Here is a 17,722-nt window from a genome sequence, read left to right on the forward strand (position 1 = left end):
CTGATTTTACAAAACTAGTTCTTGTTCATCTTTCTTTGTTATCTATATTATTATACGGCCTTGTGTGTCGTACTGATTTTCTGAAACTAGTTCTTGTTCATCTTTCTTTGTTATCTATATTATTATACGGCCTTGTGTGTCGTACTGATTTTACAAAACTAGTTCTTGTTCATCTTTCTTTGTTATCTATATTATTATACGGCCTTGTGTGTCGTACTGATTTTCTGAAACTAGTTCTTGTTCAGCTTTCTTTGTTATCTATATTATTATACGACCTTGTGTGTCGTACTGATTTTACAAAACTAGTTCTTGTTCATCTTTCTTTGTTATCTATATTATTATACGACCTTGTGTGTCGTACTGATTTTCTGAAACTAGTTCTTGTTCAGCTTTCTTTGTTATCTATATTATTATACGACCTTGTGTGTCGTACTGATTTTACAAAACTAGTTCTTGTTCATCTTTCTTTGTTATCTATATTATTATTAGGCCTTGTGTGTCGTACTGATTTTACAAAACTAGTTCTTGTTCATCTTTCTGTGTTATCTATATTATTATTAGGCCTATATGAATAACAAATACAGTGTCAGAAGGAAACGACTTTTAAGAAATGACGTAATTCTGGTAAACGACGTTAACTATCCATTATTAAAAAAGTACATCATATTCATCAACCAATGACAAAATAAAATAAAGTTACACTAAACTTTACTCTATTCGTGAAGCGATTACGTTAGCTATTACACGGGTGCTTCGTATTGTTTTTATTAGTCGATTATTTTGAACAATTACTAACTTGGTTATACATATAATTTGCTTCTAATGAAAACAAATATAGCGGGTTTTCTTTCTTAGACTATATGTCAAATTACCAAATGTTTGACATCCACGGGCTGACTAGAATTACAATTGCGTATATTGATTACAAAAACATTATATTAAGCTTCAGATTATATGAAACAAAAATAGTATTACCCTCGTGTGTTTTCCAATCGTCAAAATCATATATTAGGATTATACAAAATATATATATATGTATATATGTATGTGTGTCTGTGTGTGCGTGCGTGCGTGTGCGTGTGCGTGATTGTATGTGTGTGTGTGTGTTATGTGTGTGTGTGGAAGGAGGGGGGGGGTATGTATGCATGCATGCATACAAACAAATTAGAAGTTAAACTAAGTGAGGCAATTACAATCTTAGAACAAAGTGAACACATTGTAGAACCAAAACCAATTAAAGATAAAACAGAAGAACTAATTGAATTAAGAAGAGAGAAACCAAACTCAAAAGCCACTACATTCAATCACGGGAAAATAGGCAGACGAAGGAGAAATGCCAAAATAATGCAAATTAGACAATAGAAACGAAAATAGAAAACAATACATTTTGAAAGAAAACAACTTTACTATGTGCCAATTGCGTAAAGTATATAAACCAAAATGATATAATATATTACATTTTCAGTGCAATCAATGTATGTGATATGTTTTCACATTACATACTTTAAAGGGACATTCCTGAGTTTGCTGCAATTTGTAAGATGTTATCGACTAACAGATACTTTTTAACGATCGATTGTAATTACATATCAAATATATTTTTCTGCATAAAATATTAGTAACTGTATATTTAACTTCTTTCTGGTCGTTCTAATATTTGTTCTGGGTTCAGTTTCATTGTATTTCCTAAAATATTATTTTTTCGTACGTACGAAGTTATATGAAAACAAAATCCAGAAACACATTGAATACACAGACACTGACATTCTAAACAAGAAAATATATTTAATATGTAAGTTTAATCGCATAAATATTATATTAGTCGGATACAACTTACAATGGAGCAAACTCAGGAATGTCCCTTTAAGAATTTGATAACTTTGCAAATTAGATGTAAATTAATCGAGGTTTATTTTAGGTCGATTTTAAAATGTTAGTTTAGAAGTGTTAAGTGTACATAAACTTCGCTACAGGTGTTTTAATATATTCTTCAAAAGAAGTAGGGCAATGTAGGAAATGACAGCCAATTAAAGAAGTATCATGAGGTATCACTATATAGGAATAGCTGCATGATAATAATGAATGAATTGGGAAGACATTTTTTATGTTCGTAGCAGATTGTGTTGCTGGAAACGGCCTTGAAACAAGATAGGGATGATAGTGAATTGGAACGTTCTGGGACGCCCACAGCAGTTTTGGTCTGCTGGTATCTGATCCATAGTCTGCTGAGCATAGACGGCGAAACACTGAACACATTGGCTACACCAAGCTGCATTCTACCAGTTTGAATCATGACAATAGCCTTAAGAAGTTCGTCACGTCGTAGACACCGCATCACTAATTCCATGACAAACAATGCATAACATCCTAAGAACAAAAGTTAATTGATCATAAGATTCTGCAAAATTAACAGTAGTAAACACTCAAACAGATTTATCGACCGAGTCAAAATTGTCACATGTATATGGCTACTGTGTGTTGCACGTGCACCTTTTATGTTTTGCTTGATTCTTAAGGTGTGCGGCAATGAATGCTCTTTCCCAGGCAGTCATCCTTGAAAGCTGATTTCTGACCAAATCATTGGTAATGACATTTCCATTTTAAAGTTCCCTAGTTTTTTCGGAAGAGTAAATGTAAAATATCAACATCGTCTAGCTAATCAGCATTTATTTTGGCAGAGCCTCGACAAAACAAACGATTAACATAGATTATGTTGATATTTTTCATATTAAAAAAACAAAAAAAAACCACACTAGTAAATTATGTTACACTATAGTTAGTTGACTTTATGGCTTTATTAAAACTGTGGGTGTATTTGTATTTTGCATTAGTGTTATAAAGTGTAGAGGCGAGATTGTATCTTTAATGATATATATTTTACTTTATAGGTGATACTCTGAGGACGCCGTATTAATACCAAGCATGTCAACACAGTCATCACTTTCGTCAAATGAAACATCCAACTTTACCGAGGCGGCTAATGGAAGCTATTCCGACGAAGAATTCAAAAAATATGATGAGCCATCTCTAGACGATTGGCCATATTTCGATTTACATGGCTATGGCCATTGGTCCACTGTTCTAGCTATAGCAATAATAGGTACTATTGGAAACATCTTTCAGTTCATAATGATGAGCGACTCCAAGTTATGTTCACTCTCCTACAGCGTGTACCTAAAATTCCTTGCTGTGTCTGATTCCTTGGTCCTAAGTGAAGCTCTATTTCAGCAAACTCAAATTCGTTTTAATTTGCCCATGGTTGTCGATATGAACAATGCTCTCTGTAAAATTGTCGTCGGGTACCAGGTATTCGCGATGTTGCTATCGCCATGGCTGGTGGTAGGACTTACTCTCGACAGATTCGTATGCGTCTGTTTTCCGCTGACACGGGGACGATTCTGCACGATGAAGAAAGCCATTGCCGTCTGTTCGAGTATGATTGCTGCAACCATCGTGCTAATTATACCCAATTTGGTCCTAACTAATTTGAAATATAATAGATGTTTACCGTCTGCCAAGATCATCTACTATTTCATGTTCGTTCGTCTGGTAGTGTCTACATTGGTGCCCTGTGCTGTTATCCTCACCCTCAACATCGCTATAATCGCCCGCATCAAACGTAGCAACGAGTTTCGAAACACGTTCATAAAGAACAAGGCAGATTCTACGAAAGACAATTCAACACGCCCTCTGGTGTTAATCTCTGTACTGGCTTTCGTAACTCTCTTGCCAATCGCGACTTCAGATGCCATTGCTGCCCTGTTCTTTGTATTCCTGAAGACAGGCAGGAGAGCTGCGTTATTAAGCTTAAAATTGTGGCCAGCGTTCCACATATTCTACTTGCTAAATTTCGGACAGAACTTTTTCATCTTGATGGCAAGTTCACAAAACTATCGACAGATTATGAAGAGTAAACTCCGATGCTTTTCTCTCAAGATGAAGCAAACACGATATAACGTACCAGCACCTAGTGTTGGTTCCACAGTCAATACGGACGATATTTCATTGTCAGTGATTACCTCTAATACCATACGTTCTGAAATGACAGATCCATAGTTTATAAATTACCGATTTTATTGTTGGGGAAACATCCAATATAACAGTTAGAATGGTCATATCAATAGCTAATGCCCAGCGCGCACGGCCAACAATTGTCGCCAACATTGTTGTCAGATTGGTTTATTTTACACGGACACGGCAGACCTTTGTTGTGAACATTGTTGTCAGATTGGTTTATTTTACACGGACACGGCAGACCTTTGTTGTGAACATTGTTGTCAGATTGGTTTATTTTACACGGACACGGCAGACTTTTGTTGTGAACATTGTTGTCAGATTGGTTTATTTTACACGGACACGGCAGACTTTTGTTGTGAACATTGTTGTCAGATTGGTTTATTTTACACGGACACGGCAGACCTTTGTTGTGAACATTGTTGTCAGATTGGTTTATTTTACACGGACACGGCAGACCTTTGTTGTGAACATTGTTGTCACATTGGTTTATTTTACACGGACACGGCAGACCTTTGTTGTGAACATTGTTGTCACATTGGTTTATTTTACACGGACACGGCAGACCTTTGTTGTGAACATTGTTGTCAGATTGGTTTATTTTACACGGACACGGCAGACCTTTGTTGTGAACATTGTTGTCAGATTGGTTTATTTTACACGGACACGGCAGACTTTTGTTGTGAACATTGTTGTCAGATTGGTTTATTTTACACGGACACGGCAGACCTTTGTCGCCAACATTGTTGTCAGATTGGTTTATTTTACACGGACACGGCAGACCTTTGTTGTGAACATTGTTGTCAGATTGGTTTATTTTACACGGACACGGCAGACCTTTGTTGTGAACATTGTTGTCAGATTGGTTTATTTTACACGGACACGGCAGACCTTTGTTGTGAACATTGTTGTCAGATTGGTTTATTTTACACGGACACGGCAGACTTTTGTTGTGAACATTGTTGTCACATTGGTTTATTTTACACGGACACGGCAGACCTTTGTTGTGAACATTGTTGTCACATTGGTTTATTTTACACGGACACGGCAGACCTTTGTTGTGAACATTGTTGTCAGATTGGTTTATTTTACACGGACACGGCAGACCTTTGTTGTGAACATTGTTGTCAGATTGGTTTATTTTACACGGACACGGCAGACTTTTGTTGTGAACATTGTTGTCAGATTGGTTTATTTTACACGGACACGGCAGACCTTTGTCGCCAACATTGTTGTCAGATTGGTTTATTTTACACGGACACGGCAGACCTTTGTTGTGAACATTGTTGTCAGATTGGTTTATTTTACACGGACACGGCAGACCTTTGTTGTGAACATTGTTGTCAGATTGGTTTATTTTACACGGACACGGCAGACTTTTGTTGACCGTGTGCGGGTAAATAAAACAGTGTTGACGTGACCTCATCGTTAAGATGGCCAAATACAGGAATAAATATCAATGATGTCGCGTCGTAGATGAATGGCCCCTGGTCACAGGGCGCGAAATAAGCGGTATCGCATCGAAAAATGCGACACAAATATCGTGGTTTAATAGTCAAATACATTTTTGTGTAGCAAAGAATTGCGATGCAATTTTTTAATTGTAATTAAAAATATATATTATGAAACTGTTCATGGCATTCAAGCATGGACTAAATTCATTCAACGGGACTATAATTTAGGAAGAGGCACGTCAGGTCGGAGGTCCAATATTTCATCAATATTCTGCATACCGAGGAGTTCCGAATGCCCGACTCGGAACGCTTAGGCCGATAAAAAATTTGTTATTCGATTGACAAATCATATTCGTTAATATTCTTAGACATTATCCGTGGTTTTATTTTTAATTATTATTATTATTATTATTATTTTATTTTATTATTATTTTTTAAAATTAATAAATGAAATAGTTTCATTGTTTTTCAACGGTAATGTGGTACAACAAAGACCTGTTCAACTTCAAAATAATTATTATTGAATTTTAGTTATACATATCTGCATGTATCATTTTACGGAAATATTAACTCAAAACTGTACAAAGGTTAGACTTCAAAGAAAAAGTTGTAGGCTGAATACCGCACATATCGACATTACTAAATCTTCGTTGACGAACGTCATAACGGATCTAAAAAAAGATAGGCAGTTTTAAAGATTTAACAAAAAGTGATACCAAGAATTTGTTTTAGTCGAAAACCATTTTTATTTATTCAGATGTGAGAAAATTGCGTTTCAAGCCATCTATATTTCAAAACACTTCCCGGAATAGCATGCAGATTAGTCCCATCCCCGTCCCCTTGCCAACTCCTGGGTCCACAAAATCATTTTAGATATCATGAAATGTATTTTAACATTGAAATGAACACGTTTGTATGTTTGTTGTTATTGTTGTTGTTGTTGTGTTGTTGTTGTTCTCCTGGGTCCACAAAATCATTTTAGATATCATGAAATGTATTTTAACATTGAAATGAACACGTTTGTATGTTTGTTGTTATTGTTGTTGTTGTTGTGTAGTTGTTGTTCTCCTGGTTCAACAAAATCATTTTAGATATCTTGAAATGTATTTTATCATTAAAATGAAAGCGTTTGTATGTTTGTTGTTGTTTGTTTGTTTGTTTGTTTGTTTGTTTTCTTTTCTTTCTTCTTTGTATCCCTGTTTGTGTTTTGTTAAATTAGTTTTTAATTTTTAATTTTTTCTTTGGGTTGCCCTTTCCAAAAGTTGGTTCATAAGCTCTTTTCCCTTAGTCACAACTACAAAAGTACCATTATATTAATATATACTTCAGAATTTCCCGGGGAGTATAATCCCGGATCCCCATAGGGAGCTCGGGCGATTGGCGCCAATGTGTAAGGCACTTCATGCCTTGCATGTTCAGACCCCCTGGTGTTTCGCTTTTAAAAATACTAATGGCTTCGATCATCTTGTTAAGAATGTGTGACATTACATTCCATTATTCAGCGATCAGATAGCCTACCAATTCAACCATACCATGCGAAAAACTTGCGGCCCTCGGGTTCAGATATTATTACAGTATTTTGTTTACTTTATATATAACACACACATACAAACACACAATCATACACACACGCAAACATACACACACACAATGATACACGCACGCAAACATACAAACACACAACAAACATACAAACACACAAACATACACACACACAATGATACACGCACGCAAACATACAAACACACAACAAACATACAAACACACAATGATACACGCACGCAAACATACAAACACACAACAAACATACACACGCAACAATAATAATAAACAGTAATACAAACATGGATATTTGGGTTCACAACGACATTGTTGATTAAAGTTTCACCTCGGCGTCCAGTTGTCCGATACCACTGTGTAAAGTTAAACAATAGAACAGTCACCTGTAGCCTAATTGGCCACTGTGATACCGGTATGATATTTAACTGATCACAGTCTTTGATTTTGCGTAAAGCCAATTACGACGTATGTGTGAACAAACCACTTAAGGACGCCCTAAAGTCTGAGTTCACCACATGGTATTCAAAGCAGGTAGCTCTGGCTTTGAAAGACGGCGAAGTTGTAACAGACATCAAGATCGAAATGCGTACTTCGGCGATAAAACCAATTCATACAAGGTGGATTATGAAAGTTATGGCAGAATTAAAAATACGCCAGGAAATGTTGAAATCTGCATTCATCCACCACAGAATCACTGATGCAGTGCGGGCGGACATTGACAAACACAATGTACGAAATTTAAAAATATTTCATTATATTCTACAAACAGTGAGATTCACACAATTTTTTTTTTTTAAATTCTAACTTGTTGTCTTGACTATACTATTCTCTTGTCGTATCCGGTGGACTGCGCATGACAGGAAATAAAATGTTCCGGTAAATTGTCAGTGTGTTATGGTTTTTATAATAAATATTTCAGATAGAATTTGTAGATTTTTTCAAATATTTTCAAGGATTTATATTTTCGATGCTGACTACTTACCCTCGAAACCCACGAAAATAAAAAATCCTCGAAAATGTCCCGTTATACGGTAGATAGATAGATATATAGATAGACAGATAGACAGAAAGACAGACAGACAGACAGACAGACAGATATATACATACATACATGCTTTATGTTTAACGACAGCCCAGCACAAAAATACACATCGGCTATTGGGTATCAGAAAAGGTAAGCATATGGAAATATAACTTATATAATTATGTAAAGCCACAGTGTAAAGACCTGTGGGGAAAAGTATAATACAATACACATATCAAGTAAGTATATTTCAAACTCGTGTATAGAAATCAAAGTGCTTTAAAAACTTTAAAATGAATTCTGGATGGAATTTAAATGATTCTAAAACATTTCTGTTGCCAAATACCTAATTTTTCGTTGGCTTGAGATGATCACACTCCACCAAAATGTGTCGTACAGTCAGTGTACACTGAGAATGTTCACACTAAAGAGGAGGGTCCTTTAAAATAAATGAATGCGTCAAATATGTATGAAAAAATTAACTGGTATTGCTAGCATATATGATAGAGCTGGTTAATGCTGCAAGTTAGAAGTAAAGACAATTAGTTAAAGAATTAAAGGGACAGACCCTAGTTTCAACCCGTGAACATTAACACTAAGTTTAGTTAAAGGGACAGACCCTAGTTTCAACCCGTGAACATTAACACTAAGTTTAGTTAATCTATAAACCTGCAAGACACTTGGATAACGTTACAATTCAGTGAAGCATGAGTCTATGACTTTGAAATGGTGAAATACCCTCTGAAATAGAATAAAACTCGATTACATAACTGTTACTTCTCAGACGCACGTGTGGTTTTAAAGATATGAGAAATACATTTTGTGATATTAGAAACACCAGGATGACCAATGTAAGGAATGTAAGGAAATTGATAATCTAAACCATAACATCTAATTAAAGTATGATTTCAGTTATCAGAAAAGGGCTATAATAGTAAAATATATGTTTTTGTGTTTAAAAACTAGGGCACGTCCCATTAATAAAAACATCCTACAGATTTCCGCTATTTAATTTTCAATTTTGTCAGTTGTAAAGAATTACTTAATATGTAAAGACCATCACAGAAAGCAAAATATGACATATAGTTGCTGGACACATAAACAATTTGATATTAAAAAAGCACCACTGGCGAATTTATGACATATAGTGGCTGGACACATAAACACATGCAATTTGATATTAAAAAAGCACCACTGGTGAATTTAAATATTTAAAGTGTATAACTCTAGGACCAAGTAAACTTCAAGGTTACGTTTTCATTTAATTTTCTTTATTTACATCAAAGGCGCATACCCTAGTTTCAAAATGGACACAAGGTTAGTTACTCTACAAACCTGTAACACATTTTGTTAAAGTCATAACAGAGAGAAGTTAAAGTCTGTGTTGTTTAAACGGGGAAATATCGTCCNTTACAAATAGACTAGAGCTTGTCTCAATAATAAATACTTCTCTGATGAACGATGGGGATCGATCCAAGATCGACGCGCAGTTTGCGAGCGCTTTACAACTAAGCTCGATGACCAGCACTACTCCAGCTCAACGAAAATTAATATTGTAAATAATAAAATGTAAGTACGTCTAATTTAAATGATCAAAAACGGCTTTAATAGTTTTTTTTATTTTAATAAACTACGTCGTATTGTCTAAAAACTAGCGTCTGTCATTTTAAATACAAATTCAAATATTTTTGAAGAAGTCCCCAGAGAATCACAGTACAAAGTTTAAACCTTGATTGGGTGTAAGAGAGAACATACATATAACGGAATAAATGAATGCAATATACACGTAACTAAAGTAAAGTTTGTTTTATTTAACGACGCCACTAGAGCACATTGATTTGTTTATCTTATCATCGGCTATTGGACGTCAGACATATGGTCATTCTGACACTGTTTTTTTTTTATAGAGGAAACCCGCTGTCGCCACATAGGCAACTCGTTTACGACAGGCAGCAAGGGATCTTTTATTTGCGCTTCCCACAGGTAGGATAGCACAAACCATGGCCTTTGTTAAACCAGTTATGGATCACTGGTCGGGCAAGTGGTTTACACCTACCCATTGAGCTTATCTGGAACACGCAACTATGTAGTCAGACCAAGAAAGCGGTATATGAAACTGTGGTAAACAAACCACAAACAAAAAAGGACCAAATTATCAAGACAAAACTAAAGATAAAATTTTAAAAGAAGCATCTGTAGTCTTAATAAACCTAAACTCGAAAACGTCACGTTGAAGCGCCATCATCCACGCCGCCGCACCAGCAACCGCCGTGTAAGTAATACTGCATTTCGCGTTATAAATAATGCAAGTTCATTTTGAATCGATCGCGATCTCTCGACCGGAGTAGAAAGTGTGTAATTGTAAGAAAAGTAATACTCATATTTCGCGTTATGGTAGGCATTGCATTTTGAATGCACTGCTTTAGAGCCAATTTACAGAAAGTGTGTAAATGTAGGATAATTAGTATAATGTTCAGTGTCCGGATGCATATATCTTGATCTGGGTTTGTAGCCACGGTAAGCGTATTTATGAATAGTATGGCCTTTTCGGTTATCAACGAAAGTTACATATTACATTCATTAAATATATTTATTAGGTGTACAGTGTCCATTTGTGTTTAACGTGAAGCGCACAAACCAGTGTAGCGAACGTTTTGTTTTCAACTCGATCTTGCTGACAGTTACTTACCAAACTAAGGGAGATAAATCTCCACAGCAAATTCGATATAACTGGCAAGACCTGTATATCACATAATTTTTTTTTGTCGTTTAGTTTTTTATGTTTGACGACACCACTTTACCCATTCATAAATTACAGATCGGACATTGGATGTCGTCACATTGCTGTCATACATTCGAACACATAGTCATCAGATTAAAACTGCTACAGTTTTCGTAATGCAGCCTAGCGATCTTTTATCGTTACCAAACCACAGATCAGGATTAGAACATACCATTGCTATAAATGGCGCATTTCAGCGATAAATTTTAGCCCAACTTGCAAGTGTTTTGGGGAGGGGGATTAGGATAGAAATGATCATGCGACTCAACTGTACCTTTTAAAAAGTTGATTCACCTATCGTTTATTCAGTTAAATGATACAGTTGATTCTGTCAATGGGCACCTTCACTGATCGGCCTTAAAGCCTGATTGCTCGGCACGGGAATCCTGTTACGCAAGCACCACTGACGGATTAGCGGTCCCATAGCACCACAAAATTACTAATCACCAGTTGTGAGCACCACGACTAGTCCATTGTTAGGTACATTTACCAGTGTTTTACTGTCATAGTAATTAGGTGTGCTTGACATACTGGTACACAAGTTGTTTACTAATATATTTTTAACCTTACATATGTATATATATATACACATGTACCATGTATATGTACATGTATATGTATACATACACACGTATATGTATATGTGTATGTATATGTGTATGTGTATATATACATAATACACATGCAAACGTACAAACATACACATGCACTAATAATAAACATCAATAAAAAAACCCATGGATATTTGGGTTCACAACGATATATATATATATATATATATATATATATATATATATATATATATATATATATATATATATATATATAAACAAACTATATGGTCACCGTTAACATTAATAAACAATACACAATGTGGAAGACAAAGCAGGAAAAAACCCCATTTTAAAATGAAATTCGTATAAGTAACCTATTAACTAAATACTACTCTTATCATACGTATTTTATAGTGTGCTGATTAGCTGTCATTAGCCCAAATGTAGACTCGTTGCCTACAGTACTACACTGCTACGAGGCTAATTGAATGATGTTTTCGTTTTCTTTTGTAAGTACGAGATGAATATTACTTTATTAACAGACTATTTAAATGAGCCTTTTTTATATTTATATATATATATATATATATATATATATATATATATATATATATATATATACATTTCATTCAACAATAGTTCTGTTGGTAACGAGTGTGCATAACCTTCATACCAAGAGGTCGGCATAATGATCGACTGAGCAACAAATACAAATTGACTATTATTCAAATGAATTTCGTGTTAAGATTAGCTGTACTATTTATTTTGTATTTATGTATATCGTGTCATGGCTGTCCCAACAATTTTCGTAATTGTGTGCTGTGACGTGGACCTTTCTCGGGTAATTTTAATATTGGACAAAACTAAATATTTATTTTTACATTTAGTAGTAATTATTTGCATATTTGCTTGCATTCTGTAATGTCTGGAACTATGCCATTTATTATAGTTATTGTTTAATGAAATTCTTAGTAGTGCCGTTTGTCGTGTCGCGCACTATAGGCAAAAACGAAATTGCGTAACTATTGTTATTAGTGATCGTTTGGATGCACAATGCGGGCTACATTTAGTTGTATTTCATATTAATATGTTTATAGTGTATGAAAGTATGTTTGTAAATAGTTGCCGTAATTTATTTATGGGATATTGTTATATTACGATCGCTAAATGTGTTAATTTAATGTTTGACATCCGCGTTTTGGTCTTGCGGTCTTCGACTTTATTTAATTCCCAAATTCCTGTGCATATAAAACTATGACACGACGTTGACATTAATATTATTGATGTAAATATTTCCATAACTGCAAAGTGTGTGTACTTACACACTGAAAACATTCCATGGGCTCATAAATAAACCTGGGATAAATTTCCGTTTGATCGACTGTTTTGACATGGCTGCCGGGATTGACCTTGCCCTTCAGTAAAGTTTATTTTTCTCCAAAACTTGTACGATCGATTAGCTATTTTCTTAGTTAAACGTATCCTAATATTGTTTGTACATTATGGCAAATCGTTTTATTAATTAAGTGAGGTAATAACTGTAAAACTGATTACTGTAATATTAGTGATTTTAGGAACTATATCCTTGTACGCTGAGAACCTGTTTACACATACTGGTTGCTAAGGTCTGATATATCGGTACACAATGTTTGTAAACAACAGTATACAAATGCTGTTTTTATAATATTCCCAAAGGCTTTTTCATTAAAACTATTTTATATTGAAATTAGACCAAAAAAGCAATTGTGTAATAATAGTCTCATATTTATGCACATTAGAATTTGTTTGTATTATTAGCTTGAATTCAAAATGAGCGTGTTTTGTGCCTGGTTAATAATGTCGTTTTTATAAATATTCTAAAGGCTTTTTCTGTAAAATTGTTTTACGCAAATTTTATACTAAAAAAGCAATTAAGAAATGTTAGTTTTATCTTTATGCACTTTAGAAATTCGCAGAATTAATTATTTCAAGTTGGTAATGCTTTTGCTATGGGCTAAACTGACGTATTTACAAAAGTTAAAGTTTCTTAGGATTTAGAGTGTGCATTTACAAACTGTAAACTGCAAACGGAAGCTGGACCAAAAAGCAATTACTTTATTTATTGAGCAATTGTGTGCACAACGTAATTATTAAATGAAATGATATTTATTTTGTAAAGGTAGATCTCTTCCTAGCGTGACGTAATTTCTGATTGGCTGTTATGACGTCACGTGGTACTTAAGAAAAAGTATAAAAGGCTGACACGTCAATGGACGTCAACGGTTGTTCTCTGGGTGTGGTGCTCACGAATGCTTGGGGAGAGCGGCGAGGACACCTCACCATAGTAATTGAATCAATCCACCAGCCAATCAACAACACCAAAGACGCTTATACGTTTCACCACCACTCCAGACGGCGGCTCGCGGGCTTGTTATCATCTATCATTATCATATCATTCATATCATCTTAACAAAAGAAGGGCCCACCTGTGTTACATGGATAACCTGGGGGGGGGGGGGCGGGGTGGGGGGGGACGCCGTGGTAGGGTGCATATTTGGGTGCGGTAGGGCGTTGGCGGTTTTGGCCGATAGGGAAGCCTGTTAGGAGGCCTCCCCCCCCCGGAACGCCCCCCCCCCGTGGAAATCCGGACTTACCGGAGTGGGCCTCGCGCCTGTTTGATCGCCGGATTGCCGGTGGCGCGGTGCTATGTTTACGAATCCTTTATCCTCCAGGGCCTAATTTAATAATATAAATATATATATATATATATATATATATTATATAACTAATTAATTATACTATACATCTATTTGGAACTGCCCGATCGAAATTGCAATTAATTGCACCTACTAATTATATATTAAAATAATAGAATGCTATAAGGCTTTTTAATTATGGTGCTATTATTAATATGTGAGTAATAATATATAAATATGATAGATCCCTATTTGTAATTGATTTATTTATTTATTTAAGTTTTTAAGTGGTCATACCACACTATTTAAAATTATCCCATGCACTCTTAATCCATTCCTACCCCCCCCCCCCCCCCCCCGCCCCGGAATCGACAACTGGCGATGTCAGAGGCTGAATCCGGGGTGGGCGTGCCTGAACCCTTGTGGATAGGGGCACGTAAATATAGTTGCCCGTTGCCCGTTGCCCGGTTGTTCTCTACCCTCCGCCCCGGAGTCAGTCACTGGCGAAGTCAGAGGCTGAATCTGGGGTGGGCGTGCCTGAACCCTAGTGGATAGGGGCACGTAAAATGAGTTGCCTGTTCCTGTTGTTCTCTCACTCGTTCGCGGTCTGACAAGCAAACATTAGAGACATGTCCCCTTGTCCAACTTTTCAACTTTATTACATTGCATACATTTAAATTGACACTGGCCATAACTTGTATTTTTAAAGTCAAGTTTTATTAACTTACCATCTCTATTTAATTAACTTGTTTTATGGAAGTAACTGCAAGCTGTTTACATTTATTGGAGATACAGTCCTCACTGGTTTAATATAACAATATCTGAAAGGAAGAGATATATCTATATGTTGGAAACTTACCCGAGTACATTAACTTTATTTCTATTTACTCATCACCTTTAAATACATTTATAATTCTGAAAACTGGAACACTTCTTCTTTGTCATCTGTGAATGTTATTTGTATTCTCTGGACTTTGTTAATATCCTCGGGACGCGGCCACAACAATATATATATATATATATCGCAATTATAAAATTATGGGGAGGTAAAATGCAGATTGACCCTACATCAACGCCAGCAACCTAGACGGTGATAAAGGACACATTGGGTGTAAATTGAGAGGCAACAGGAAATAATAATAATAATAATAATAATAATAATAATAATAATAATAATAATAATAATAACAATAATAAAAATAAAAATAATAAATACAATAATACTACAATAAATAGCATATATGTTAAATAGTAAATTAGCAAAAATAAAAATGAAACAGCATATTGACAATAATATATTAAAATGCTAACAAAATCAGCAAAATATAAAATCGATGTTTATCATTTAACGACTTTAAGAAAGCGGGTGTGTTTAAAAACAGATTATATCAAGTCCCTCGGTACACCATGTGAACAGATTACTTCCTAATTTCAACATACGACGTATGAATCAACTAGACTAATTAAATATAACTTAAAAAATAGCTAGAACTTATTATATGAGGTAAACTATGGAATTCCAACTCCAACTACCTTTCAGTAAGTCACTTCGTTTCATACTAAACGGTAAATAGGTTATGTAAAGTCACTAAATGAAAAAGGAGACAGGAGCTGTCCTACAAAAACAGACCAGTAGCATTGATTAGCTGCGTGGAAATATATTTGAATGAATGGTTTATAAACATCTTTATAATATATTTTTTTATCTATCAATCTCTGTTTCAGTGTAGTTACCACCCTAATTACAGCGCTTTATAAGTACCACCTAGTAGAACAATACACAAACATATGGCAATTACTCGATGAAAAAGGTTATGTTAGTGCAGTTTTCTGCGACTTGTCCAAAGCTTTTGACAGAGTCTGGCACGCAATCTTAATTTAGAGTGTTATGACTTTACTGGATGTTCTTTTTAACCGAATAGCTAATTACATATCGAACATAACGCAAAGGGTCTTTTAAATGGTTCATTATCCAACTATGGTCTACTATTGGCTGGTATACCGCAAAGCTCAGTGCTCGACCCGTTTCTGTTTTTGGCTTACATAAATGAAATTGCCGACGAGCTTAAATTGTGTAACAAGGTTCTCTAACAGCATCGTGAACTGACTTAAATGTCATAGAATCTGATCTTAATGAAAATTGATGGCTAATCAAAATTCACGAAGTCATTTTCGAAAAATAATATTAACACACTCTTGGCAATTAATTTGTGATTTTGTATAACACCTGCTAATGTAACGCAGAGTCATATATACCTTGAATTAGCGTTCCCAAAGCATGCAAACAGCTAATTTGTGGAATGTTTTGGCATTAGAAATTCCAAATTGTGAGTGGATCTCATTTAAAAAACAACAAAAACACCACCAACAACAAACAAAACAAAACAAAACAAAACAACAACAACAACACAACACATACACACACACACACACACACACACACACACACACACATACACACACATACACACACACACACACACACACACACACACACACACAAACCCAACAAAAACAAACCCAAGCTAACAACAACTACAAAACAAGCAAAGGGTATCGTTTAAGAATTACAATGTGCGTTCGATCCATGCATGTTGGAATCAAAATATTTTGCACAATAGACCAAGTCCCGCTTTTAGTACTTTAAAGGCATATCTGTGTGCCTCTCGTAACTCTGGATTATTACTATGAGAGGAACAAAGCGAAACTTCATTTAGATTCGCGTGCGAACTTCGTGTGCGAGTCTGCTAAATGTGAGAACCAGGTTAAGTGATGAAACTAAACAAACAAGTATTTCATTAGGTTCAGAAATACAAAATTACTAGAAAGTACATGCAGTTACTGGCATTGGTGGTGTAGCGGATACGCCATCAGACAGAAGACTGGTAGACACTAGGCTCGCACCCCAGTACCTTCTCCCGCCGAAAGCGAGTTTAACGACTCAATGAGTACGTGTAAGGCCAATAGACCGTCTTTTCTCTTAATAACAACCTTCCATTAACCCAGTGTCCTGGACAGACATCCCAGGTACCAATGGTCTGTGTCCTGGACAGACGTCCCAGGTACCAATGGTCTGTGTCCTGGACAGACGTCCCAGGTACCAATGGTCTGTGTCCGGGACAGACGTCCCAGGTGCCAATGGTCTGTGTCCGGGACAGACGTCCCAGGTGCCAATGGTCTGTGTCCTGGACAGACGTCCCAGGTGCCAATGGTCTGTGTCCTGGACAGACGTCCCAGGTGCCAATGGTCTGTGTCCTGGACAGACGTCCCAGGTGCCAATGGTCTGTGTCCTGGACAGACGTCCCAGGTGCCAATGGTCTGTGTCCTGGACAGACATCCCAGGTACCAGTGGTCTGTGTCCTGGACAGACATCCCAGGTACCAATGGTCTGTGTCCTGGACAGACATCCCAGGTACCAATGGTCTGTGTCCTGGACAGACATCCCAGGTACCAATGGTTTGTGTCCTGGACAGACATCCCAGGTACCAATGGTCTGTGTCCTGGACAGACGTGCCAGGTAGCAATGGTCTGTGTCCTGGACAGACGTCCCATGTACCAATGGTCTGTGTCCTGGACAGACGTCCCAGGTACCAATGGTCTGTGTCCTGGACAGACGTCCCAGGTACCAATGGTCTGTGTCCTGGACAGACATCCCAGGT

The 17,722-nt window shown here is 36.1% G+C and overlaps 2 protein-coding genes across 2 annotated transcripts; one reads left to right on the plus strand and one right to left on the minus strand.

Moving 5' to 3' along the window:
* The first annotated feature begins 2,922 nt into the window (after window positions 1-2,922).
* Window positions 2,923-4,056, plus strand: LOC121372910 (probable G-protein coupled receptor 139). Its single transcript, XM_041499343.1, has one exon. It carries the CDS (start codon window positions 2,923-2,925, stop codon window positions 4,054-4,056), a length of 1,134 nt encoding a protein of 377 aa, XP_041355277.1.
* Window positions 4,057-4,117: 61 nt separating this feature from the next.
* On the minus strand, window positions 4,118-5,440 carry LOC121372911 (putative uncharacterized protein DDB_G0286901). The gene has a single exon (XM_041499345.1). It carries the CDS (start codon window positions 5,438-5,440, stop codon window positions 4,118-4,120), a length of 1,323 nt encoding a protein of 440 aa, XP_041355279.1.
* Between the last annotated feature and the right edge of the window lie 12,282 nt (window positions 5,441-17,722).

Source organism: Gigantopelta aegis, chromosome 5, assembly GCF_016097555.1.
Source record: "Gigantopelta aegis isolate Gae_Host chromosome 5, Gae_host_genome, whole genome shotgun sequence".
Taxonomy (NCBI): domain Eukaryota; kingdom Metazoa; phylum Mollusca; class Gastropoda; order Neomphalida; family Peltospiridae; genus Gigantopelta; species Gigantopelta aegis.

Excerpts from the sequence above, each read along its gene's own strand:
- LOC121372910 (XM_041499343.1), top strand. The coding sequence starts at position 2,923 with ATGTCAACACAGTCATCACTTTCGTCAAATGAAACATCCAACTTTACC.
- LOC121372911 (XM_041499345.1), bottom strand. The coding sequence starts at position 5,440 with ATGAGGTCACGTCAACACTGTTTTATTTACCCGCACACGGTCAACAAA.